At 44.8% G+C, this 27,793-nt stretch overlaps 2 protein-coding genes across 6 annotated transcripts; both read left to right on the top strand.

Annotated features, from left to right (window-relative positions):
• Positions 1-286: 286 nt before the first annotated feature.
• Positions 287-27,494, top strand: samd14 (sterile alpha motif domain containing 14). Of its 4 annotated transcripts, XR_004844118.2 has the most exons (12): positions 287-528; positions 14,224-14,276; positions 17,617-17,780; positions 18,027-18,143; positions 18,217-18,403; positions 18,547-18,646; positions 18,918-18,986; positions 19,067-19,223; positions 26,086-26,208; positions 26,292-26,438; positions 26,596-27,119; positions 27,249-27,494. XR_004844118.2 is itself a non-coding variant. In XM_006805251.3 (11 exons), exons 2-11 carry the CDS (start codon positions 14,240-14,242, stop codon positions 26,749-26,751), a joined length of 1,257 nt encoding a protein of 418 aa, XP_006805314.1. In that variant the 5' UTR covers positions 287-528; positions 14,224-14,239; the 3' UTR covers positions 26,752-27,494. The 4 variants fall into 4 exon arrangements, 3 of the variants coding, with proteins under 3 accessions (XP_006805314.1, XP_006805315.1, XP_035770024.1); XM_006805251.3 differs by having other exon boundaries at positions 26,596-27,494; XM_006805252.2 differs by lacking the exon at positions 287-528 and adding an exon at positions 12,077-12,259 and having other exon boundaries at positions 26,596-27,494.
• Positions 2,931-11,359, top strand: LOC148103063 (uncharacterized). Of its 2 annotated transcripts, XM_087840221.1 has the most exons (7): positions 2,931-5,132; positions 5,441-5,485; positions 6,281-6,325; positions 7,961-8,005; positions 8,799-8,843; positions 9,647-9,769; positions 10,229-11,358. In XM_087840221.1, exons 1-6 carry the CDS (start codon positions 4,941-4,943, stop codon positions 9,704-9,706), a joined length of 432 nt encoding a protein of 143 aa, XP_087696347.1. In that variant the 5' UTR covers positions 2,931-4,940; the 3' UTR covers positions 9,707-9,769; positions 10,229-11,358. The 2 variants fall into 2 exon arrangements, with proteins under 2 accessions (XP_087696347.1, XP_087696348.1); XM_087840222.1 differs by lacking the exon at positions 2,931-5,132 and having other exon boundaries at positions 5,405-5,485; positions 10,229-11,359.
• Positions 27,495-27,793: the final 299 nt, after the last annotated feature.

Genomic DNA, 27,793 nt, shown 5'->3' with positions numbered 1-27,793 from the left:
TACTTTTCATATCTGCCCCAACAATGATGCTGTTAGTCTCTGATCGGTTTTCTGTAGATTAATAAAAGATTTTTCATCATCGTCTTGATTTAAGGTTTTATTTGTCCGTCATTTTCCTGACAGTTTCTTTCTTCCTTGATGATTTCATGAATCTGATTTCTGTTTTGATTTTTAGCTGAAGACATGACGTCATGTTCTTCTGCCTCTCCGCTCTGCCTGCTTTTGCGCATCCCTCTCTCTCTTTTATCCTCCTCCTCCTCGGTGTGTCTCAGCTGTCCTTGCTCCTCTCTCAGATGGAGGCTGCAGTGTTGTGCTGAGTAGCGGTGAGCCAGCATCTCTGCCTGCAGCCGTCAGCAGACCTACGTTTCCTGAAACAGGACACTACAGCACCCACAATCCTCTGCCTGAGCCCAGACTGTTGTTGGGCAGGAGCGAAGCACCGTGGAATCCTGGGAGTCGCAGTCCAGAGAGAGAGACAGAGAGAGGGTGACGTGCCATGACAACAGTCAGAGGGAGAGAGACGCAGAGGTGAGTTCATGTTTGTTCCTCTTGTTTACCTCTCCTCTTCCTCTCCTCCTCTCCTCCTGTCTTCATCACTGCTGTCCGTTTCTCAGCCTCCATCTCTGCATGTCTTCTCTCCTGTCACACCTCCACCCTCCACCTCCTCCTGACTCAGGCTGACGGTGCATTTTCCTGCCGGAGCTCCAGCCTGCAGACACCGAGCAGAGCTTTGACATCAGTGTGTGTGTCTGTTTGTGTGTTTGTGTGTGTGTGTGTTCTTGTGTGTGTCTGTGTGTGTGTGTCTGTCTGTCTGTCTGTCTGTCTGTCTGTCTGTGTGTGTGTGTGTGTGTGTGTGTGTGTGTGTGTCTGTCTGTGTGTGTGTGTGTGTGTGTTCTTGTGTCTGTTTGTGTGTGTGTGTGTGTGTTCTTGTGTGTGTGTGTGTGTGTGTCTGTTTGTGTGTGTGTGTGTGTGTGTGTCTGTTTGTGTGTGTGTGTGTGTGTGTGTGTCTGTCTGTGTGTGTGTGTGTGTGTGTTCTTGTGTCTGTTTGTGTGTGTGTGTGTGTGTTCTTGTGTGTGTGTGTGTGTGTGTCTGTTTGTGTGTGTGTGTGTGTGTTCTTGTGTGTGTGTGTGTGTGTGTCTGTTTGTGTGTGTGTGTGTGTGTGTGTCTGTTTGTGTGTGTGTGTGTGTGTGTGTCTGTTTGTGTGTGTGTGTGTGTGTGTGTGTCTGTCTGTGTGTGTGTGTGTGTGTTCTTGTGTGTGTTCTTGTGTGTGTGTGTGTGTTCTTGTGTGTGTTCTTGTGTGTGTTCTTGTGTGTGTGTGTGTGTGTGTGTTCTTGTGTGTGTGTGTGTGTGTGTGTTCTTGTGTGTGTGTGTGTGTGTTCTTGTGTGTGTGTGTGTGTGTGTTCTTGTGTGTGTGTGTGTGTGTGTGTTTGTGTGTACTTGTTTTCATGACATCTTAGGACAATTTTATGATAACACACTCACAAAATGAGGACGCTCAGAAAAATGAGGACATTTTTGAGGTCCTCATTTTTCTGAGCCTTCTAAAGTGTTCTAGAGGCTCCCAACATGCTCCCAAACCAAAAATCTCGAAAGTCCTGAAACATCACAATTTTATGAAAAAGTGTGTTTAAGTGTGTTTAGCGTTTTTCCTCATTTTCAGTTTTCGCACCTACTGGCCAGTTTTGGAACTTAACACACTTTAAACACACTTTCAGTGACGTCACTCTGCGAGTCCTCATATTGTAGGTGTGTCAGACACAATAACACATTTGACCCAGGTTATACCCTTCTGGGGCTTAGCGGACACATGCGTGGACAGCACCTTTTAGCTCTTATGTCCACAGTCGTATTCAATGTTGAAATGGAGGTGAACTTTATTTGAATCATTCGTGGAATAATAACAGATAAGATTTGAGGCTTCTAAAAATTGTTCGTTCAAACCTTGCCAATTAAACAATCATTCTAACACATATCAAAAACTTTTCCCATTTTTATACATTTTAGGGTGAGCTATAAGCAAGGGTAACAACAGTTAAATCAGGCAAATCTTGACAAAAATGAAGGTTTTTAGATTCAGCTATCAGTGCCTGCACATCTTGGTTTTTTTTGTTGTTGACAAAATGTCTCGAAATATAAAGTTTCAACATTTGTCTAATTATATTACTATTAATTAATGAGTCTTACTTCTCAAGATCAATGCACAAATTTTCTGACCTTCACTATGCAGAATGATGTGTGTGCAGATTTTGACCCTTGAAGAGTTTATATTAATCTGCATTAATATAATTGCATCTGCAATCTGCAGTTGAACTTGGAGATTCCTGCCGCTGTCATCTGATTCAGTATGATCATCAGGCTCAGTCTCGACTCTGTGTATCTACAAGAATTGATGAAAAAAGTCAACACTTCATTATATTTTAAATTCAACTTACCTTATACTTTTTACAATATAGTATAAAATGCATATTGCTTCTTTAAAAACTAATAACACACTATTAAAAACTGCAGAATGCACAATTCCAGCTTCATTTAGTAATTAAATTAGTAAATAAAAGTGAGTAATTAAGTCACTTAATTAACTAAGCAACTGTAAATGTCACAGTATGCAGCAGTACAATTCAATTTTATTTATATAGCGCCAAATCACAAAAAAAAAGTCGCCTCAAGGCCCTTCATAGGTACAGAGAAAAACCCAACAATCATATGACCACCTATGAGCAAGCACTTTGGCAACAGTGGGAAGGAAAAACTCCCTTTTAACAGGAAGAAACCTCTGGCAGAACCAGGCTCAGGGAGGGGCGGCCATCTGTTGCAACCAGTTGGGGTGAGAGAAGGAAAACAGGATGAAAGACATGCTGTGGAAGAGAGACAGAGGTTAATAACAGATATGATTCAATGCAGAGAGGTCTATTAACACATACTGAGTTATAAAGGTGACTGGAAAGGAAAAACTCAATGCATCATGGGAATTCCCAGCAGCCTACGTCTATTGCAGCATAACTAAGGGAGGATTCAGGGTCACCTGGTCCAGCCCTAACTATATGCTTTAGCAAAAAGGAAAGTTTTAAGCCTAATCTTGAAAGTAAAGATAGTGTCTGTCTCCTGAATCAAGGCTGCCGGGGGATTCCCATGATGCACTGAGTTTTTTCCTTTCCAGTCACCTTTCTCACTCACTATGTGTTAATAGACCTCTCTGCACTGAATCATACTTATTAGTTATTAATCCACAGCATGTCTTATTAATCCACAGCATGGCTTACAAAAGTATTCGGCCCCCTTGAACTTTCCCACATTTTGTCACATTACAGCCACAAACATGAATCAATTTTATTGGAATTCCACGTGAAAGACCAATACAAAGTGGTGTACACGTGAGAAGTGGAACGAAAATCATACATGATTCCAAACATTTTTTACAAATAAATAACTGAAAACTGGGGTGTGCGTAATTATTCAGCCCCCCGAGTCAATACTTTGTAGAACCACCTTTTGCTGCAATTGGATTCCATTAAAATTGATTCATGTTTGTGGCAGTAATGTGACAAAATGTGGAAAAGGGGGACGAATACATTTGCAAGCCACTGTAAGTACACAGAGAGATAATGAGGGGATGAGGAACAGCTGGGACAAATCAGACCTAACAAGACAAGGGGAAACAAAACTAGACACACTGGATATAGGAAAAGGACTTTCACAATAAAACAGACATAACAAGGGTAATCTAATAAACAAATGAACTTAGCTAACCTAAAGAACCTATAAATAAACATCGACTTCCAAACAAACTAAAACTTAAAACGCTGGGTCAACAGACCCAGGAAAGTGACAGTAAAATCATTTATTATACACATTATACTTATTTTCTTAAATTGCTTATCTATTATCTGTATTTTCACCTGGGGGTCTAGGGGTGCTGCTCTTCTTTTCATAACAAATTAGGACATGTTTATGATAACACACTGACAATATCAAGACAAATTTGGCCTTACTCCATCAGTGAACAGCATGCCCATGCTAACTTAAACTAGACCAGCAAGCTAACCACATGTGTACCAAGTGTTACTTAACAATAGGTACCAAACAAATTAACGGAACGAAATTAACTGTAACAGCAGTTTGCAAAACATTGTGACAGTTCTCAAGTGTTCCTACCTCAAATACAGCACGTGTTGCTGTGTTTTTGTTGTTAAATGGACGAGGAGAGTCCGTGGCTGGTGAGAGGATGCAGCATTTCGTCAGTGGAGCATAGAACGACGTCTGTGATTGGTCAACAAGTGAGTAAAGCTGCATCTGATTGTTCAAAAGCCTCAACCAAAGAGCTGCTGGTCACGGCAAGATACCAACTCGCTTGAGCTCTGCGTGAACGGCACATCCGGGACCTTCAGCACTCAGGAGAGATTTATCTTGACGTATGTATTTACCTTTGATATCCATGATTCGACGCACACTTCGCAAGGTAAAGTTGTATGTTTAACAAGCTAATTAACGTTAGTTAAACGGAATTAAAACAATGCACAATCGATTTGAACAAACTGAAAGTGGTGAATGATGATAAATGTTAAAAAATTACTTACTTCTTCAACAATAGATATTAGAAGTTAAATTTAACTGTTCTTAAATTCCCACTGGAGTTAAAGGGACCTGCGGCCTAGCATGTGCTCTGCATCTTCAACTGCAGAGACAGTCAGCCTAAGCTCTTTTTAAGTGTAGCTAACTGCAACACACATTTTTTTCAACACAAGATATGTTTGGGGGGATTTAAATGATAATATTAATGTTTTCGTATTTAGCACAAATCAATAGTATTATAGTTATTCGCTCACGGTCTGGGTTTCTGGCCCAGCGTTTCTGACTTTATTCTAAAGTTTTTGAGTTTCTTATGTTTGGTGGTGGGTTAGCTGACTTTGGCATAACGTTATTAACATCGTTTTAAGGAATTTATGTTAGGGCTGTATATTACCACGTTTGTATTTTCATGCCATGTTTCCTGTTTTATTTTGAAAGAGTCTGTTGTGTTCAGTTCATTAATCTCACTTCCCTGTTGTGTCAATAGAATCATTTGTGCGAGCTACTACCCTGCTGTCCCTCCATCCTGTCTCAACCTCCAACAGGAAAATAGAAGTCCTCATATGGTAGGACCAGTAATTGTAGTGTGTGTTACATTGTTCTCATATTGTTTTAAGCTGTGAAGGAAAATGAGTGTGTTTAAGTAGAAGTCCTCATATGGTAGGACCAGTGATTGTAGTGTGTGTGTTACACTGTCCTCATATTGTTGGGTAGCAGAACTGTACGGTGTTAAGTTTCTATAGAATCTGGTATAAGGAAGTCAGATCCTTCTGTAATAATATTCACTGATACAAATATGATCTGTAGTTAATTATCTAGTCGGGATTTACAGTACAGAATGTTTCTGACGTTATATTGTTGTCTTTTGTTGCAGACACCAAGTGCTGAGGTCCTGTCTCAACCTCCTTCAGACCAATTGGTGAGTGACATACCCACTTCATTCTTCCAACAGGTTACACATTATTTTTTTGTATTTGGTATCAAGTATATGTGTCAGTTGGGCCTAGTGCATAAATGAAATGCACTTTGATTGTATTAAAACAATCAGTATGAGTCAAAGTTAACCAAAATCAACATTAGCATTAGGAGAAAGTAATTGTCTATACCATATGTTAGTCCAAACTTTCCCTTAAAGCATCAGCTTGATCTTTATTCTGACTACATTTGATATTTTTGTCCTTTTACACATGTTTTTGTCCATTTAACCTCCCGCTGATCAGTTTACATGATTTAATTTCTGGGGAAATAGATGGCTTTACATCAGTGTTGGGTTTAGAGCTTTTATTGACAACAGCAGGAGAAGTAAGAAGTCAGGAACATGAACTCTACATGTGTTCAGTCGTCATGTCCTCATATTGTTTTAAGCTGTGAAGGACATGAGTGTGTTTCAGTTGCCTTCCTCATGTGGTGGGACCAGTGATTGTAATGTGTGTTACATTGTCCTCATATTGTTTTAAGCTGTGAAGGACATGAGTGTGTTTAAGTAGAAGTCCTCATATGGTAGGACCAGTGATTGTAGTGTGTGTGTTACATTGTCCTCATATTGTTGGGTAGCAGAACTGTACAGTGTTAAGTTTCTATAGAATCTGGTATAAGGAAGTCAGATCCTTCTGTAATAATGTTCACTCATACAAATATGATCTGTAGTTAATTATCTAGTCGGGATTTACAGTACAGAATGTTTCTGACGTTATATTGTTGTCTTTTGTTGCAGACACCAAGTGCTGAGGTCCTGTCTCAACCTTGTACAGACCAATTGGTGAGTGACATACCCACTTCATTCTTCCAACAGGTTACACATTATTTTTTTGTATTTGGTATCAAGTATATGTGTCAGTTGGGCCTAGTGCATAAATGAAATGCACTTTGATTGTATTAAAACAATCAGTTTGAGTCAAAGTTAACCAAAATCAACATTAGCATTAGGAGAAAGTAATTGTCTATACCATTTGTTAGTCCAAACTTTCCCTTAAAGCATCAGCTTGATCTTTATTCTGACTACATTTGATATTTTTGTCCCTTTACACATGTTTTTGTCCATTTAACCTCCCGCTGATCAGTTTACATGATTTAATTTCTGGGGAAATAGATGGCTTTACATCAGTGTTGGGTTTAGAGCTTTTATTGACAACAGCAGGAGAAGTAAGAAGTCAGGAACATGAACTCTACATGTGTTCAGTCGTCATGTCCTCATATTGTTTTAAGCTGTGAAGGACATGAGTGTGTTTCAGTTGCCTTCCTCGTGTGGTGGGACCAATGATTGTAATGTGTGTTACATTGTCCTCATATTGTTTTAAGCTGTGAAGGACATGAGTGTGTTTAAGTAGAAGTCCTCATATGGTAGGACCAGTGATTGTAGTGTGTGTGTTAAACTGTCCTCATATTGTTGGGTAGCAGAACTGTACAGTGTTAAGTTTCTATAGAATCTGGTATAAGGAAGTCAGATCCTTCTGTAATAATGTTCACTCATACAAATATGATCTGTAGTTAATTATCTAGTCGGGATTTACAGTACAGAATGTTTCTGACATTATATTGTTGTCTTTTGTTGCAGACACCAAGTGCTGAGGTCCTGTCTCAACCTCCTTCAGACCAATTGGTGAGTGACATACCCACTTCATTCTTCCAACAGGTTACACATTATTTTTTTGTATTTGGTATCAAGTATATGTGTCAGTTGGGCCTAGTGCATAAATGAAATGCACTTTGATTGTATTAAAACAATCAGTTTGAGTCAAAGTTAACCAAAATCAACATTAGCATTAGGAGAAAGTAATTGTCTATACCATTTGTTAGTCCAAACTTTCCCTTAAAGCATCAGCTTGATCTTTATTCTGACTACATTTGATATTTTTGTCCCTTTACACATGTTTTTTTCCATTTAACCTCCCGCTGATCAGTTTACATGATTTAATTTCTGGGGAAATAGATGGCTTTACATCAGTGTTGGGTTTAGAGCTTTTATTGACAACAGCAGGAGAAGTAAGAAGTCAGGAACATGAACTCTACATGTGTTCAGTCGCCATGTCCTCATATTGTTTTAAGCTGTGAAGGACATGAGTGTGTTTCAGTTGCCTTCCTCGTGTGGTGGGACCAGTGATTGTAATGTGTGTTACATTGTCCTCATATTGTTTTAAGCTGTGAAGGACATGAGTGTGTTTAAGTAGAAGTCCTCATATGGTAGGACCAGTGATTGTAGTGTGTGTGTTACACTGTCCTCATATTGTTGGGTAGCAGAACTGTACAGTGTTAAGTTTCTATAGAATCTGGTATAAGGAAGTCAGATCCTTCTGTAATAATGTTCACTGATACAAATATGATCTGTAGTTAATTATCTAGTCGGGATTTACAGTACAGAATGTTTCTGACATTATATTGTTGTCTTTTGTTGCAGACACCAAGTGCTGAGGTCCTGTCTCAACCTTGTACAGACCAATTGGTGAGTGACATACCCACTTTATTCTTCCAACAGGTTACACATTATTTTTTTGTATTTGGTATCAAGTATATGTGTCAGTTGGTCCTAGTGCATAAATGAAATGCACTTTGATTGTATTAAAACAATCAGTTTGAGTCAAAGTTAACCAAAATCAACATTAGCATTAGGAGAAAGTAATTGTCTATACCATTTGTTAGTCCAAACTTTCCCTTAAAGCATCAGCTTGATCTTTATTCTGACTACATTTGATATTTTTGTCCCTTTACACATGTTTTTGTCCATTTAACCTCCTGCTGATCAGTTTACATGATTTAATTTCTGGGGAAATAGATGGCTTTACATCAGTGTTGGGTTTAGAGCTTTTATTGACAACAGCAGGAGAAGTAAGAAGTCAGGAACATGAACTCTACATGTGTTCAGTCGTCATGTCCTCATATTGTTTTAAGCTGTGAAGGACATGAGTGTGTTTCAGTTGCCTTCCTCATGTGGTGGGACCAGTGATTGTAATGTGTGTTACATTGTCCTCATATTGTTTTAAGCTGTGAAGGACATGAGTGTGTTTAAGTAGAAGTCCTCATATGGTAGGACCAGTGATTGTAGTGTGTGTGTTACACTGTCCTCATATTGTTGGGTAGCAGAACTGTACAGTGTTAAGTTTCTATAGAATCTGGTATAAGGAAGTCAGATCCTTCTGTAATAATGTTCACTCATACAAATATGATCTGTAGTTAATTATCTAGTCGGGTAGCAGAACTGAATGTTTCTGACATTATATTGTTGTCTTTTGTTGCAGACACCAAGTACTGAGGTCCTGTCTCAACTTTGTACAGACCAATTGGTGAGTGACATACCCACTTCATTCTTCCAACAGGTTACACATTATTTTTTTGTATTTGGTATCAAGTATATGTGTCAGTTGGGCCTAGTGCATAAATTAAATGCACTTTGATTGTATTAAAACAATCAGTTTGAGTCAAAGTTAACCAAAATCAACATTAGCATTAGGAGAAAGTAATTGTCTATACCATATGTTAGTCCAAACTTTCCCTTAAAGCATCAGCTTGATCTTTATTCTGACTACATTTGATATTTTTGTCCTTTTACACATGTTTTTGTCCATTTAACCTCCCACTGATCAGTTTACATGATTTAATTTCTGGGGAAATAGATGGCTTTACATCAGTGTTGGGTTTAGAGCTTTTATTGACAACAGCAGGAGAAGTAAGAAGTCAGGAACATGAACTCTACATGTGTTCAGTCGTCATGTCCTCATATTGTTTTAAGCTGTGAAGGACATGAGTGTGTTTAAGTAGAAGTCCTCATATGGTAGGACCAGTGATTGTAGTGTGTGTGTTACATTGTCCTCATATTGTTTTAAGCTGTGAAGGACATGAGGACATGGGCCCTCTGACCACCACCAGTAGGCAACGGGTGAAGTGTCTTGTCCAAGGACACAATGACCAAGACTGTCGGAGCCGGGGCTCGAACCGGCAACCTTCCGATTACAACTCTTGAGCCCCTTAGCCCCTTAATTTTAGAATTACACACTGCCCAACGCTGACTTTTCCTACAATGCAGAGAAAAAAGCAAACAGACCTATTGCATGCATTGATTCTCATATTTCACTGTTACTTTTCAAAGGCTCAAGGTATTCTGGGGTTCCAAGCCACACGCTTTACTCAGCTGCCCTGGACAACATGAAGGGCACCTCTGCCTCAATCACCCTGGACAACAAAAACATTAGCAACACTTCACCAAGAAGGGGTAAACGCACCCAAATACAAAATGTTTTAGCTGAATATACTTGTGATCAAAGGACAAGTTTATTGTTTTCAGACATGACACTATTGAGAGCTTTTATCATAAATCCTTTCATCTCATTTGATTCCCAGCAGAACACAGCACTTCAAATGGTTCATTCCAAGCATCCTTAAAGGAGCAATAAGCAATATCTTTTCACTGCTAGGTGTGCTGTTGTGCACTGCCTGTAAACCAAACCAAAGTCTATGGCTGGAGATCAACACAGAGAGAGGGATTATGACTTCATGCTGTACTCCAGATGTAATTACACCTCTAGTTCTTCACATAGCCATTTTTAATTCCTTCAACCTAAGTATGATGAATTGTGCTTATTGCTCCTTTAAAGTGCTCCAGTAGAAAGCAAGGTTTAAGAACATTTTGCATTCACATTAAGATATTTTCTTTTGTTTCCATTTATGACAGCTGGGAAGGTGAGAATCAAGTGGACAAATGATGAAGTGAAGGTTGCTGAGCGGCACGTTTCACTTCATAACAAGCTGCAAAGTACCAGGTAAAAAAGAATGTGACTGCTGCCTCCAAGCAGAGCCGGCAGCTCTGAAAGGCAGAGACTGGGTTCTCATAAGGTACTACATCCACAACAGGATCATAGCATTAAAAGAAAGATGCAAGAAAAAAAGAAACAAGCAAGAGAGATACTTTGTTACTTCCACAGTAATGTCAGTATTGCAGTTTTCTGTATTGCATTGTTCTTACTCATAAATCTGTGTTTTATGCTGGGTGCTTTTTGCAATTAAATGATAAGAAAGGCAGATAATGTTCCACGTTTTTATTCACATGAACATTCACTACAAAATGAATTAATGCATTACAATATTAAGACTTAAAAAGTAGACTGACCACATTTGACCTATGTCTTTTTTTAAGTCTCTACACAGCTCAGATTTACTGTTTTATTAACACATAAATGTCTGATATTTCTGTCAGAAGTTACCCGACTGGTGAGCATTACTATTGTGCATCCATGCCTATTATATTGTAATCTCAAAAGGAGCCAAGCTAAAAATACAGAACCTACCCTTACCTGGTCCTTATAAGTCATGTATACTTGAAAATTATGTGTTTCCATGGGCTTCACAATTCACCTAAACATGAAATATCAGTGTGTGACCTTATGGTACTCATAAGTCACATAAACCTGACAGTGTCCTCACAAGTAGCAGTAAATTCAGGTTTGACCAAAATTTAGCCCTAGCCAAAATCTCAACAGATGGGCGTGTTCCTGGAAGCATGGGTCAAACCTTTTGTGATTCCCATGCCTCTAGGACCTTCGGAAAGGCACGTTCCCATTTGTCACATTTTTGTCATACGTGCTGATATATCACGAAAACACGTATGTGTGTGTGTGTGTGTGTGTGTTCTTGTGTGTGTGTGTGTGTGTGTCTGTTCTTGTGTGTGTGTGTGTGTGTGTGTCTGTTCTTGCGTGTGTGTGTGTCTGTTCTTGCGTGTGTTCTTGTGTGTGTGTGTGTGTGTTCTTGTGTGTTCTTGTGAGTGTCAGTGTGTGTGTGTTTGTGTGTGTGTCTGTGTGTGTGTGTGTGTCTGTGTGTGTGTGTGTGAGTGTGTGTGTGTGTGTGTGAGTGTCTGTGTGTGTGTGTGTGAGTGTCTGTGTGTGTGTGTGAGTGTGTGTGTGTGTGTCTGTGTCTGTGTGTCTTTGTGTCTGTGTCTGTGTGTTTGTGTGTGTTTGTGTGTCTTTGTGTCTGTGTGTCTTTGTGTCTGTGTCTGTGTGTCTTTGTGTCTGTGTCTGTGTGTGTTTGTGTCTGTGTCTGTGTGTGTGTGTGTGAGTGTGTGTGTGTGTGTGAGTGTCTGTGTGTGTGTGTGTGAGTGTCTGTGTGTGAGTGTGTGTGTGTGTGTCTGTGTGTCTTTGTGTCTGTGTCTGTGTGTTTGTGTGTGTTTGTGTGTCTTTGTGTCTGTGTCTGTGTGTGTTTGTGTCTGTGTCTGTGTGTGTGTGTGTGAGTGTGTGTGTGTTTGTGTCTGTGTCTGTGTGTGTTTGTGTCTGTGTCTGTGTGTGTTTGTGTCTGTGTCTGTGTGTGTGTGTGTGAGTGTGTGTGTGTTTGTGTCTGTGTCTGTGTGTCTTTGTGTTTGTGTCTGTGTGTTTGTGTGTGTGTCTGTTTGTGTGTGTGTGTCTGTGTGTCTGTCTGTCTGTGTGTGTGAGTGTGTGTGTGTGTGTGAGTGTCTGTGTGTGTGTGTGAGTGTCTGTGTCTGTGTGTTTGTGTGTGTTTGTGTCTGTGTGTGTGTGTTTGTGTGTGTTTGTGTCTGTGTGTGTGTGTGTGTCTGTGTCTGTGTGTGTGTGTGTCTGTGTGTGTGTGTACGTTGGTCAGTAGGGCCCCACTTTGGTTTCAGTGGTCTTAGGATCTCTGCTTCCTGCAGATGATGTGGTTCTTCTGGCATCATCCAGTGATGTCCTCCAGCTCTCAGTGAGACAGTTTACAGCAAAAGGTGAGAAGCAGGTGGGGTGTGTGTTCAGGTGACCTGGTTCATGGTTCACACCTACTGGCAGAACAGGCTGATAACCGGCCTCAGCCCCACACCTGGATCCTGAAATGCCTAGAACTATACAAGAGAGCCTTCATCAGGAACCCAACAGCACAGTTTACCATCAGGTGTGGGATCACTGACAAGACTGGCTACGGATACGACTACAGAGTGGAGCAGCTGTCAGTCACCTCCTGTACATGGATGACATCAAGCTGTATGTGAACAGGACATGAACTGATCCACACCAATGACATCGGAAAGTCAACTGGAGAAGTGTAGTCGAATGGTAACACAGAGAGGGAAGGTAGTCAGAACTGAGGGGATCGAACTCCAGAAGGCAACATTGCAGACATAGAGGACAGTTACAAGGACCTGGGGATCCCGCAGCCAAATGGAAACCATGAAGACCCTGCTAGGAAAGTTGCAACCACCAAGTACCTGCAAAGGGTCAGGCAGGTCCTGAGGAGTCAGCTGAACGGTAAGAACAAGATCCGGGTTATCAACACCTATGTCCTGCCCGTGATCAGGTACCCTGCTGGGGTAATAAGCTGGCCAAAGGAGGAGATAGAAGCCACTGACATCAATCCCAGGAAGCTCCTGACCATGCATGGAGGGTTTCACCCAAAGTCCAGCACCCTGAGGCTGTACGCTAAGCGGAAGGAAGATCAGAAAGATGACCCCAACCAACTGCGTGCTCAGTGAATACTTCAGGCAGCAGAAACCCAAGAAAGAGGAGAAACCATCATGGGAAGACAGGCCCCTGCATGGTATGTACCACCAGCAGATAGAGGAGGTGGCTGACATGGGAGATGCCTCCAAAGCTGGTGGAGAATGACCGAGCTAAGATCCTGTGGGACTTCCAGTTACAGACGGACAAAATGTTGGTGGCTAACCAACCGGACGTAGTGGTGGTAGATAAACAGATGAATCCGGCCGTAGTGATCGATGTAGCGGTTCCCAATGACAGCAACAGGAGGAAGGAACACGAGAAGCAGGAGAAATACCAAGGGCTCAGAGAAGAGCTGGAGAAGATGTGGAGGGTGAAGGTGACAGTGGTCCCAGTGGTAGTTGGAGCACTCGCTTCATGTCCAGAAGTTCATCAAACTGTGAAACACTCAGAGTAAAGAAAGATATTTAATATAACAGCAATGTTTCTGTGTCTCCCCATGGGTTGGTCTGACCTCACCTGTCTCACTTCTTTTAATGCACAGCACTAGTTTAGCACACACTGACACACTCAGCTCATAACTGTTTTTATGTTGAAGCCCATAAATGTGTCGGTCAGACCATAAAGCTGACCTCCTGCACCCATCACAGGTGTTCTTCAGCAGACAGACTGCTCCTTTAACTTTATTTAACTTTTCACTAGCTGGGCACACGTCCTCATTTTAGGATTGACAGCGTTTTAGTAGGTAAAGGTGAACGCTTGGACATGAACTGAGCTGCAGTTTGGGGAAGGCCTCGAAGGGGACTGGCGATGGCTCCCGGGCTGGCAAACCCCCATGCACTAAATAGAAATGAAGAAGTTAAAGAATTGAGAACAAGGAGGGAGGGAGGGGCACGTAAACGAGAATGAACAGTTGCAGAACTGAGGGAACCTATAGGGCACAGGCGTCAAACTCCAGGCCTCGAGGGCCGGTGTCCTGCAGGTTTTAGATGTGTCCTTGATCCAACACAGCTGCTTTAAATGGCTAAATGACCTCATCAACAAGTCTTGAAGTTCTCCAGAGGCCTGGTAATGAACTAATCACTTGCTTCAGGTGTGTTGACCCAGGGTGATATCTAAAACCTACAGGACCCTCGAGGCCTGGAGTTCGACACCCCTGCTACAGGGCAACCGGAAGGAGCGTGTTTGGAGGCGTGGCCCTGCTCCTGAAATTCAGATACATAATCGCCAAAATGATTTGGTCTCTTCTTGTGCACAGATACTGCTGAGGAGCCATGTCTGCTGAACTCGACGATACCGACAGCGTGTTCGGTGAGTCTCTCTCACACACACACACACACACACGTGTGCACACACACATGTATACACACACACACACACACACGTGTGCACACACATGTATACACACACACGTGTGCACACACACACACATGCGCACACACACACACACACATGCACACACAGGAGTGGAGTGGCCTTAAACAGACCTTTTTTCCCATAGCAAGTTTTTTCTCCTCCTGGAGGTTAAACTCCTCCACAGATGTTTCATAAGCCAGACAAATAAAAATCACAGGAAATGAATCTGTTGGACTGTCAGCAAACATGCTGATGGACCCTGGTTGGACGGACCCTGGTTGGATGGACCCTGTTTGGATGGACCCTGTTTGGATGGACCCTGTTTGGATGGACCCTGGTTGGATGGACCCTGGTTGGATGGACCCTGATTGGATGGACCCTGATTGGATGGACCCTGATTGAATGGACCCTGGTTGGATGGACCCTGGTTGGATGGACCCTGGTTGGATGGACCCTGGTTGGATGGACCCTGGTTGGATGGACCCTGGTTGGATGGACCCTGTTTGAATGGACCCTGATTGAATGGACCCTGGTTGGATGGACCCTGGTTGGATGGACCCTGATTGGATGGACCCTGATTGAATGGACCCTGGTTGGATGGACCCTGTTTGAATGGACCCTGATTGAATGGACCCTGGTTGGATGGACCCTGGTTGGATGGACCCTGGTTGGATGGACCCTGTTTGGATGGACCCTGTTTGGATGGACCCTGGTTGGATGGACCCTGATTGGATGGACCCTGGTTGGATGGACCCTGGTTGGATGGACCCTGGTTGGATGGACCCTGTTTGGATGGACCCTGGTTGGATGGACCCTGTTTGGATGGACCCTGTTTGGATGGACCCTGATTGGATGGAACCTGGTTGGATGGACCCTGGTTGGATGGACCCTGGTTGGATGGACCCTGTTTGGATGGACCCTGTTTGGATGGACCCTGGTTGGATGGACCCTGTTTGGATGGACCCTGGTTGGATGGACCCTGGTTGGATGGACCCTGTTTGGATGGACCCTGGTTGGATGGACCCTGTTTGGATGGACCCTGTTTGGATGGACCCTGATTGGATGGAACCTGGTTCTGAATTCTGTTTCCTGTTTGATCAAAATCCGAGTTAAAGAATCAAACATGAAAGCGGCTGAAGGTTTCTTATTCTTTGTTCCCCCTTTTTCTAATATCATCTGACTCCCTCCTCACCCCCTCACCTTCCTCTAATATCATTTACTCTCTCCCCTGATCCCTCCCCCACCTCCATTCCTCCATCATCTGCTCCATTAAATCTTTATTTTCTCCTTCTCTGTCACCTGGATTGAATGTTTCTGCACCAAATCCTCCATTTCCTCTCCTCCCCCTCCCTCCTCATCATCACTTTAACTCCTTCTCTCTCCCCCCTGGGAAATAAACTGCCGTCAGTTCAGTGTGGGGGAGGAGAGGCAGGAAGCCTGTATGATCATGTCAAGACGGCCTGAAGACGTGCGATAACTGTCACCAGCATCACTGACAGAAAGTAGAGAAACCATGCTGATTATGAAACTGAAATTGTGCTGGCTTTAACCTTTTTAATCCAAACTTAAGGTAAACGTACCTTTTTTTAAAATCTACCAGATTTCACAAACAGCAGATCTAACACTGCAAACACAAAGATCACAGATCGCCACTCACAGACTTTTACGTTGTGTCAGGTCACATGACCTCTGTCCTTCTTTTTTCTCCTGTTAGTCTTTGATATCAAACTTTTTATGTCCTCTTTTTTTCCTTCAGCCACAGCGACTGTTTCGGGGAAAACAACAGTAACTGCCTCGGTGCTGGTGCTGTGCAATACTGCAAATTTTGGTATTGATCTGATGGCAAGTAATTTAAGAGCAGTATTGCCGATAGCAATACTGATACCGATACTTTTTGCCAATTCAGGGAGCTTATGTAGAGGAGTGTCATGATTTATGAACACCAGCACAACAGTGTTGTATTTTAACCATCCACACTAATTAGTTAACAAAGTTTTCTTATGTATTGATATCGTTTGTTTGGAGACCTGGGATGTAAATGTGCCTGGGACTTTGCATCTGTTGTTTGAATGTGTTATAGGCTTTAAAGAATTGACATGGTGATATTTTTCCATTTAAAAAAAGATAACAAAATGTATTTAACACAGTTCAGTGGGATACAGTGAGGTTAGGTTAACTGGTGATTCTAAATTGCCCATAAGTGTGAATGATTGGCTGTCTCTCTGTGTTAGCCCTGGCAACCTGTGCAGGCTGTGCCCCGCCTCTCTCCCCACGACAGCTGGGATAGGCTCCAGCATGATGGTCAGTGTGTTGAATATTTGATGGAGTCCTGATGGGGTGAGTGGGAGGAGGAAGAGGAGCTGATTATGTTGAACAAGCTTCAGCATCATCACAAAAACTGCAGCTTGAAATCTTCACCCACCACCGTCACCCACCCATGTACATCCATTCATCATCCATCCACCTGTCACCCACCCATGTACATCCATCCATCATCCATCCACCTGTCACCCACCCATGTACATCCATCCATCATCCATCCACCTGTCACCCACCCATCATCTATTCATCATCCACCATTCCTTTACTGCATTTTCATGGTGAACACCTTCCACTGCTGTGAGTAAAGCTCTAGAAATCCACTTTGACACCAGTGTAAACACAGGCAGAAGCTGCCTTAGAGTCTGTCTGTTTGTAGGGCTCCTTCAGGTTCACTCTGATCCACAGAGGTTTGTCTGAACATGAGTGGGAAACTTCAGGCAGGAGCTCCTCACAGCAAGTTCAGTTGCTCTGATCTGGGTCCTGATGATGTCATTGGAACAGTCAATCACTGGGCGACCTCGCTCTACAGGTCGTCTTTTAGCCATAACACTTTTTTTAAGAAGGAAACCTGAATATTTATCCTGCACGGATCATCGGGGCGATCGTGGCTCAAGAGTTGGGAGTTCGTCTTGTAATCGGAAGGTTGCCGGTTCGAGCCCCGGCTTGGACAGTCTCAGTCATTGTGTCCTTGGGCAAGACGCTTCACCCGTTGCCTACTGGTGGTGGTCAGAGGGCCCAGTGGCGCCAGTGTCCGGCAGCCTCGCCTCTGTCAGTGCGCCCCAGGGTGGCTGTGGCTACAATGTAGCTGCCATCACCAGTGTGTGAATGGGTGGATGACTGGATGTAGTGTGAAGCGCTTTGGGGTCCTTAGGGACTAGAAAAGCGCTATAGAAATGCAGGCCATTTACCATTCTGGATCAATAACAAGGTCAAAGTTCATTCATTTACACTCTTACGTGTGTGGGTGTTTCAGACCTGAACGAGGCGATCCCAGAGACAGAGCTGCTGGATAACAGCATCCAGAAAGGCCGCGCCCAGCTGTCTGTCAAAACACGGAGACAACGCCCGTCCAGGTCCCGTTACCGAGACAGCATTAGCTCAACGGAGGGCGACGACTGCCTCGACAGAAAGGTGGAGGTCAGTGAGATGCAAGGAGCCCCATCTAAATAATTTAGAGAATTAAATGACAAAGATGTTGAAACAATAACATTTTAGATGCACATCACAGCCAGTGATGTCATCAGCACTAAGAGGAACTTTATTATTAAAATTATTAATTTAGTTTTTAATTTTAAAGTATTTTGTTAAATTCCTGAGATCATTTCATCGTTAGATTATTCCGTTTTTGGTGTGTGATGAAATCTGGTGTGTCTGTCATTCCAGGACAGTCCGTTGCACTCTGCCCGCTCGCCTCTCCACCTGGCGATGCGAGGCTCCTCCCCCTCCCCTGATTCGCTGCTGTCAGCTAGAAGCCCTGGATTCTCCTTCGACACGTCGCTGGTGAGATCACCGAGCTCACAGCAGGTTTTAAAAAGTAAAAGAAAACAAGTTTCATTGTCCTTTCGTTTTTCAGGTCCGTCGCTCGCCAGAGGACGGAGGCTTGTCATTGGCTGGTCCACCTCGGGGGCGGTACCATCAGCTGACCAATGCAACTTCTCAAGAGGCCCTGGTTACTCCCAGCAGCTCACCATCTAAATCCTGTCCCTCCTCCGACTGCTCACCTGTCTACATGAGGAGGAACAGAAGGCCCGACAGTGAAGGTGCACACCTGCAAACACCTGCTAACACCTGCAAACACCTGCAAACACCTGCTAACACACACATATAACAAACACTCGCTTCCTGTGAGATCTGATTGACATATAATGTTGCACAGATGCTAACGAGTGTGTGTGTGTGTCAGTGTTGGTCTCTGATACGAGTCGAGACACGAGTCCAGCTGGTCCCGGCAGTCCGACCGTCATCTTTGACAAGAAAACCAAAAGACGCTTCCTGGACCTCGGGTGAGATGCACACACATGTTGGTCTTAGTGTATTTGTGAGGACCCGATCAGTTTACAGTAACCTGAAGGTAAAAACACCAAAAGCAAGAAGATGATCCATTTACTGAACCATCCAGTCACAGCGGCCTTTCCCAGTCCCGATCAGCTCTGACTTCACTTTCAGGTGTTTTAAACTATATTTAATATTCGTGACTGATGAGGTCATTTAAGGTCCCCGCAGTCAGCACAAATGTTTCTGCACCTTTGACTGTTGTCCCCGTGTCTTTCACAGGGTGACTCTGAGGCGTTCATACATCAGAGTGAGGAAAGATAAATCCAACAGGCTCTCTGTGGGCAGCAGGTGGCTCCACCACACATCATTTAAGAGGATGAACATGTGTTTTATGCGTTTCCTGTCCTGACGCTGTCCTCTGTCCTCAGAGAGCCGTCTGAGAGTCCGTCCCGTTCCTCCGGATCCTTCATCTCCTTCTCCTGGTTCACCGAAGGACGGGGGTCGATCTCCTCCTCCGGTACTCCGCCCTGCTCCCCCAAAATTCCACCGCTGAGCTCCCCGAGACCGCGCAAGTCTCACTCCCAGGTATGAGAGAAACGCAGCGTAATGTACGGTGGCTCGAAAGTGCAAAACAAACCAACAAACAGAAACAGAGAAGGGGCTGGTAACATCAGGGAATAGTTTTAACAAAGGAAATTCATATGCAGTGGCGGTCCTAGCCTGTTTGGCGCCCTGGGCGAAGTTTGAATCGCGAGCTGTCCAGGCTGTGCCCCGCCTCTCTCCCCACGACAGCTGGGATAGGCTCCAGCATGATGGTCAGTGTGTTGAATATTTGATGGAGTCCTGATGGGGTGAGTGGGAGGAGGAAGAGGAGCTGATTATGTTGAACAAGCTTCAGCATCATCACAAAAACTGCAGCTTGAAATCTTCACCCACCACCATCACCCACCCATGTACATCCATCCATCATCCATCCACCTGTCACCCACCCATGTACATCCATCCATCATCCATCCACCTGTCACCCACCCATGTACATCCATCCATCATCCATCCACCTGTCACCCACCCATGTACATCCATCCATCATCCATTCACCTGTCACCCACCCATGCACATCCATCCATCATCCATTCACCTGTCACCCACCCATGTACATCCATCCATCATCCATCCACCTGTCACCCACCCATGCACATCCATCCATCATCCATCCACCTGTCACCCACCCATGTACATCCATCCATCATCCATCCACCTGTCACCCACCCATGTACATCCATCCATCATCCATCCACCTGTCACCCACCCATGTACATCCATCCATCATCCATCCACCTGTCACCCACCCATGCACATCCATCCATCATCCATCCACCTGTCACCCACCCATGTACATCCATCCATCATCCATCCACCTGTCACCCACCCATGTACATCCATCCATCATCCATCCACCTGTCACCCACCCATGTACATCCATCCATCATCCATCCACCTGTCACCCACCCATGTACATCCATCCATCATCCATCCACCTGTCACCCACCCATCATCTATTCATCATCCACCATTCCTTTACTGCATTTTCATGGTGAACACCTTCCACTGCTGTGAGTAAAGCTCTAGAAATCCACTTTGACACCAGTGTAAACACAGGCAGAAGCTGCCTTAGAGTCTGTCTGTTTGTAGGGCTCCTTCAGGTTCACTCTGATCCACAGAGGTTTGTCTGAACATGAGTGGGAAACTTCAGGCAGGAGCTCCTCACAGCAAGTTCAGTTGCTCTGATCTGGGTCCTGATGATGTCATTGGAACAGTCAATCACTGGGCGACCTCGCTCTACAGGTCGTCTTTTAGCCATAACACTTTTTTTAAGAAGGAAACCTGAATATTTATCCTGCATGATCATCGGGGCGATCGTGGCTAAAGAGTTGGGAGTTCGTCTTGTAATCGGAAGGTTGCCGGTTCGAGCCCCGGCTCGGACAGTCTCAGTCATTGTGTCCTTGGGCAAGACACTTCACCCGTTGCCTACTGGTGGTGGTCAGAGGGCCCGGTGGCGCCAGTGTCCGGCAGCCTCGCCTCTGCCAGTGCGCCCCAGGGTGGCTGTGGCTACAATGTAGCTGCCATCACCAGTGTGTGAATGGGTGGATGACTGGATGTAGTGTGAAGCGCTTTGGGGTCCTTAGGGACTAGAAAAGCGCTATATAAATACAGGCCATTTACCATTCTGGATCAATAACAAGGTCAAAGTTCATTCAGTGCCTGCCTCACATTTACACTCTTACGTGTGTGTGGGTGTTTCAGACCTGAACGAGGCGATCCCAGAGACAGAGCTGCTGGATAACAGCATCCAGTCTGTCTCTCACTGGTTTGATTTTGACAGAGAGGGCGGGTAGCTGTAGTTTTTGTTGACCGCAGCACAACATGTTTCGCCTTGTTGCATTAGAGCCTGTGAGGTAGAGTTTGAATCGCGAGCTGATCACATTGCTCTGTAAACTTTTCAAGCATTTTAATAAACAAGCAAGCAATTCCACCTCTCGCATGACTGGGTAAAGTTGACAGCGCGTCAGGCAAGTAGGCAGGCTCCAATTGTTATTGATCCCTTTATTATAAGTCTGTATCATGATGTCTGGTGTTTTCGTGTTTGTTGGTTTGTTTTTATTTTGCGAGTTGGTTATTAGACGCTGCTCCAGCCAGAGAATCCCCCGCCCCGCCCTCTCCTCCCTGAGCCGCAAGCAGCAGGCGCACCTCGCAAACGGAGGGCGCCCTTACTCCCAGCAAATGGGCGATAGAAAACCGATCGTGCCTGTGACATTCCCAGTATGCGCTGGCTGACGCCGGGGCAGCATGAGTACGAGCAGTTTTTTTTTTGCAGATGCCCGTGATGCCGCCCCCCACCACGATGCCGCCCCGGGCAACCGCCCGTGTCGCCCGTATCTAAAGCCGCTACTGATCATATTTCTGGGTATGAAGTCTACATATTGTCACATTAAATAAAGATTTTGAACCCTTGAAGTTGGAAAGAATTGGGTCCAGTCATCCATGACAGAAAACTCTTCATGCTGCAACCATCAAAGTCTTTATAGACTTCCTGTTTCAGGGACTGGGATTCAGTTTACTCAAAACCAGGAAATGTTCCAACCGTTTCCATAAAACGAAGGATTTCTTTGTCATCCATGAAAAGGCTCCTCAGAGCCACCGCTGTAAGTGACCTTCCTCTTTTTCAGACTTGTTTTCACTCATCATCAATGAACAATGAGAGCATGCATGCACACTCGCTGGGTCCACGTCCTCATCTTAGGTTTGCCAGCGTTTTTAAAGGCTTAGACATGAAGTGAGCTGCAGTTTGGGAAGGCCTCAGAGGGGACTGGGGGGGCTCCCGGGCCTGGCTCATCCCTGTATAGTAATGAGAAGTGACGAAGTAAAAAGGGGTGGGACACGAAAATGAGAACGAACAGCTTGTAGCGTGTTTGGTCCCGCTCCGGAAATCCAGATACTTTATGTCCAATTAAGCTGCTCACAGGTTTATGTTGCTTTTCTTTGATGTTAGAGGGTTTTAATTATAAACTCTGCAGATGAAGATGAGGAGGAGGAGGCAAAGGATTTCAAACCTGCAGATAAACCAGTGGTTTCCTCAGCGGCTTTGGGCCTGATGTCAGAAGGACACAGGAGGATTTTCCAGCCTGTGAACTGTGAGAGGAGCAGCAACTGTCTGCAGTCACCACCTCACTGGGAATTCAACAGTGCTGTCCTTTAATAAACACACTTTCACCAACTGTCTCACCATACATGAAGCAAGCAGTGTTCAACCCGTAAGGGCTCCACAGAGGGCAGCGGTGCACACGGTGCACATCACTAAACATGAACTTGGGCTCTCCTAAAGAGACGCCACACAATCATGTTTCAGAAAATGAGCGAGGAGCAAGAACCTCCTGAAGCTGACCGAGGGTCTGTTTAGTTTGTCCAGAGTGAGAGCTGCCTCAGCTGCACACCTCGATCACACCTGACGGGTGAAAAACAGCACCGTGGCTGCTGTGGTCAGTCTGCAGTGCTGCAGTCAGGTTAGGATTATCTGAGCCGAGGACAAGCTATCAACAATCAAAGAAATCTATCAGCTGTTAGAGCAGCTGCGTCTTCAGTCAGTCGCTGTTTGATGAGACTGAAGGTAAAATAAAGCGACCTGAGCAGCGTTGTCTCTGGGCGTCGCCCTGAAACACAGCGAGGGGCTCTGCTGGCAGCAGGACAGGAGTCAGTCAGCTGTTTTAGTGGGTTATTCATTAAAACACTTGATGTGGATGCAAGTAAAACATTTCAGAGTGAAACACGTGAGCGGTCTCTGAGTGAGGACACGAACAACGTTCCCACAACACGTCACAGCAGCACACGCGTGACATATTCCACCTGACTGTAGCTGTGTTCGCTGTGCACACAGTGTCAGGTTACAGAGAGAGTGTAGTATTGATTTTACTGCTGTTGGCTGACAGACAGTCACATGATCACACAGCTGTGGTTGATGATAAATGTTCTGCAGCCTGGAGGAAGTCGTTCTTCATCCCTGTTTTCTCGTTAAGGCGCTCTCTCTGCTCGCCATCACAGCTCAGAGGAAGGAGCTGCTAATGGCTCTGATGGGCTGTGTGTGTGTGTGTGTGTGTGTGTGTGTGTGTGTGTGTGTGTGTGTGTGTGTGTGCACCAGTGGTGCTAGTTTAAGCCATTGTGCAGATGTTTATAAGGTTGGAAACCTGCAGTCAGCTGAGTCACCTGATGATGATGAAACGTTTCTCCGTCCAGAAGAACAGAATCAACTTTTGAGGATTTCCTTACCTGGATGATTAAGCATCTGCATGTCTTTGGAGTGTGGGCGGAGGCCGGAGTACCCGCAGACAACCCTCGCAAACACTGGGAGAACATGCACCACAGCACTGTGTCATTCTTGATCACTACTTTGTCCGTCTGTATCTGGAGGTCCCACAGGATCTTAGCTCATTCTCCAACCTCCCATTCGTCTCACATTTTGACCTCCGGACTTCCAGGCCATACTCGGCACAGATGTTTCTGTACACCAGAGCTTCCCAAAGTGTGGACAGGTTTTTAACGGGGCTCCCACACAAACGCAAAGCAGGAGATGAAGCATCGCTGAACATGTTTCCAAAACAACTTCATTCTAAGCCAAAGAAAATATGGTGATGCAAATCTTCCCTTTGGTTTCACCTGCACAGGTGCTGAGGTAGGTCTCCCTGCAGGATTGGTTTCCTCTTCATCGGGAGCAGCGCTGGGCTGTTTAAATCACAGACAAACAGGATCCCACAGCTGTTTATGTTTTTGAACACATTTTGCACAGAGAGGCATTTTTTGAAAGATGTATTGATAGCAATGTTGAATATTATTACACAGGAAAAAAACAACTACAGTAAAATAATGACAGCGTGACGCCTCTGCCTTTGTAAACAGAGGGACAGTAACTGCGTGTAAACCTGCAGACAGTCAGATTAACAGTATTTTGTCTCTATCATTCTGCAATTCATCTCATGTAAACAATAACGTGGTCACAGCGTGACGTGAAAAAGGCACATACCTTTGACGTGACGAACTCTGTATTCCTCGTCCACACGTAAACACAATAAAGGAGTTTAAAAAATCTCCGTTCTCGGTGATTCGAAACGCCGTTTACGTGGACAAAACAGCTGCATTTTCAAAAATACCCGTGTAGGTGTGGACGCAGCGTAAAAGAGTTAGTAGTTTATTTTATTACTACCTGTCATTTATTGCAGTTTACTTGTATTTGTTTAATTGTTGACTAAATGTTTGAGGTGTGAAATAAACCGCAATGGAGCAAAATATGGGCGTGTGGTTGGAGGATGTGTTTGTGCTGGGGGGTGTAAAACAAAGGGGGGCCTAGCAAAAAAAGGGAACCACTGCTGTACACTATGCCGACCACTTAGTCGTTTCTGGTCCAAACTCCTCTTCATTTCCTAAACAAACAAACACAGCGTCATCACTGGGAGTTAAAAACTGAGAGTTAACCTCCAGGCATCCATGAAAACCAGGATTTATGAAGTTTAACGGCGTTAGGTTAGCAGGAAGTTAGCTCGCTAGTTTCCATCTAAAAATGATACACCTTGTCTGACTGAGACATTTCTGAAACAATTCAAGCGTACAGCTCTGCTGTCACTTCCAACATAAATGAAGACAGAAAACTAAACAGCAGTGACGTTTGCAGGGTTACTGACGTTGGGCTAGCTGCTATATAATGATGTGCTACGTGATCGCTAGCGACACAGCTATGTTAGCATAGCATGAACAGATTCACACAGTGAAGCTGGAGGATGAACTTTTTCCCCACAATAAAAGTGAACGTGAGGGTTCCTGATGCACTCACACAGCAGGAAAAAGATGCTGTAAAGTTCAGTCGGGGAAACACCTGAAATGATGCATCCACAGTACACACTTCCTGATCGTTATCTTCATGCACCCGTTCAAATGTTTCTTAGATTCGAGTGATTCTTTTTCAACCCGATCTGAGCTGTAGTCACATAGTGAGGTCTTAAAAACTGAGCTTTAAACTGCTGCAGATGAAGAGAGCTGACAAAATCAGAGGCCAACAACGTGACATTGTTCAGATTAAACAGAACAGCAAACAAAGCATTCAGTCACATTGGTGCCGTGTAGGACCTGGATGCAGGGTTTATATGTCATTGTTTAACAGCTGTGCCCTTGTGCTGCCATGATTAGTGCCTCTGTGCTCTCCTTCAGTCCAGCTTAGTCCAGCCACTGGTAGGACTTCTGGATGTCAGCCACCTCCTCTATCTGCCGGTGGTACATACCATGCCTGTCCTTCCATGGTCGGTTGGAGCCATCTTCCTGATGTATTCGTGGATGTTTGTTGTCTCATCCTGGACTGTGGTGCTGACACTCACCAGTCCAGCGCCTCCTTCCTTCCCCTTGCATACAGCCTCAGGGCGCTGGACTTGGGGTAAAACCTCCATGCATGCTCAGGAGCTTCCTGTTCTTGTATCAGCTCCTTTGGCCAGCTTAGTCATCGTCGAGTTGAACTTCGTGTTCTTAAGCCTGATCATGCTGCTGTAATCTGCAAGCCGCTTTGTAACCCACCTGTCTGAGACAGAGTGGTGTCTGTGCGTGCTCTTCCTTTATGTTTTCACACGTGCTGAGGTCTGTGGTCAAATATGGCTGACTGCAGATGGACACAGCGCTGTGTTTCTGAGAGCGGAGAAACAGGACAGAAGGTGAGATAATCGCTCGCAATGCGAAGAGGGTGGGTCATACTGAGGGGAGCGATAGAGGCAACAACCACTCGATGAGGAACAACAAATATCTGAGGGGGACTGTTACCAAGACAACCAACCACGTGACCAGCTGTCTGCTGGTGCTCGTAGCTGCGGTTGTAGTTTTAGTGAAATAATGAAGTAACGTCTCTGTGTTCTCCCCACAGGAGTCGGCTCTCAGTGAGGAGTTCTCTCCTCCTCACACCTCCTCCTCCACCTCTCCTCCCATTGACTCCTCTTCCTCCAGGTCCTCCCATCCCTACCACACCCTGTCCCAGTCCTCCGACGAGGTAACACACTCGCCACCTCAAACACCAAAACGTTGTCATCTGCTCACCTGCTGCTCACTGTGCTCCCTCTTCCTCCTCCTCAGCCCTGCGATGAACCCCACTCGTCCTGGACGACTCAGCAGGTGTGTCAGTGGCTCCGTGGACTCAACATGGAGCAGTACGTCCCAGAATTCAGTGCTAGAGACATCGACGGGCAGCAGCTGCTGCAGATGGACGGCAGCAGACTGAAGGTGAGGATGAGGAGGAAGAACAGGACTTCCTGAGAGACGCTGTCATAGCTGTAGTCTTAGGCTGACTCACACAGCTTGCAAAGGCTACACGTAAAGTCAATTACAATACTGAACTGTTTGGAGACCATAACTGGAGCTGTCCTCCCGTCCTCTGCAGGGTCTGGGCGTGCTCAGTTCGTCTGATCGCAGTGCGCTGAAGCGCCGCATCAAAGATGTTCAAAGTGCAGCAGAGAAGGAGAAAAAAGCTCTGGACAAGCTGGAGAAACAGAAGGAAAAGCAGCGCCGGAAGGACCAGGAGCAGCGCAGGAACTGAGCCCCGCCACCAGAGGGAGGAAGAGGACAGTGAGATGAAGAGAACAGGATTTCTGCCGCTGGGAAGGTTTGACATGACAAACAATTCCTGGAAAAGCTGCAATTCCATGATCCATAAGACATCTCCAGGCCTGGAAAAGTTAAACTGAAGTTTACTGTTATGGAGGAAATATGTCAGGCGATGACGGCACAGTGTTTCATTTGCCACAAAGTGGTTTTCATCTATTTTTCCTCCATTTGATGTTTAAACTCATCCTCTGTGATCGGCTGGCAGGAACGCTGACAGATCATTAACTCAGCAGGTTCCCACACGCAGCTGCTCTGATTCCCTCTGGTGATTCTTCTTCTGCAAGCCAAACGTTATACAAGGTGTGCTTTTTCTCCGAAATGAGTGTCACAGCAGGTTTTCTGTTTTGTTTCTGGGCTGTGGAGTCTCAGCCCGAGGCGGCGTGTCGGTGCTGCTGTGAACAGTTTTTGTGGTTTCTCTGTTTGTTGTAGGTTCTGTGTTCAGGTGTGTGAGGTCTGACAGGTGTTTGGATATTTTCCACAATCCTCTCACAGCTTGTTTTCCACCTGAAATCTCTGACAGAAGGAAACATTGTTGAACCTTCGCTTTACACAGGTGGAAGTGTTCGTGTCAGAGAGGGTCAAACGTCCCGATGCCGGTCAAGTCAGATTATTAACCTCTGGAGATATTTCTGACCTCCCACAGTCTCTGTTAAAATGTTTGTTTCAATAAATAAATCTGTGAAACTTTTACAGCGTTGCTTTGTTTTCTTTCTGACGAGATTCACAGCTGGAGCCACGACGCAGGGTTAAAGCATCAACACAAATAAGAATATAAGAAAAATGCATGCAAGCAAATTTATTTTCCTTCAGTCGGTGAAAAACAACCACAGACCCAGAATGCAAAGGTTGGATCACAGCGTCCAGCAGGGGGCAGCACCAGAGGTGGAGGCAGACATTTGATACACCCGGGGCTTAGCCCTAAAGGGTAGTATGCATGTGGGATTTGAGGGGGGGGGGGGGTAGAAATGACTGAC

Source organism: Neolamprologus brichardi, chromosome 4, assembly GCF_056152115.1.
Source record: "Neolamprologus brichardi isolate AB-2024 chromosome 4, ASM5615211v1, whole genome shotgun sequence".
NCBI classification, from domain to species: Eukaryota; Metazoa; Chordata; class Actinopteri; order Cichliformes; family Cichlidae; genus Neolamprologus; species Neolamprologus brichardi.
Note: the sequence above shows the minus strand (reverse complement) of the source record. Positions and strands in the feature narration are given on the sequence as shown.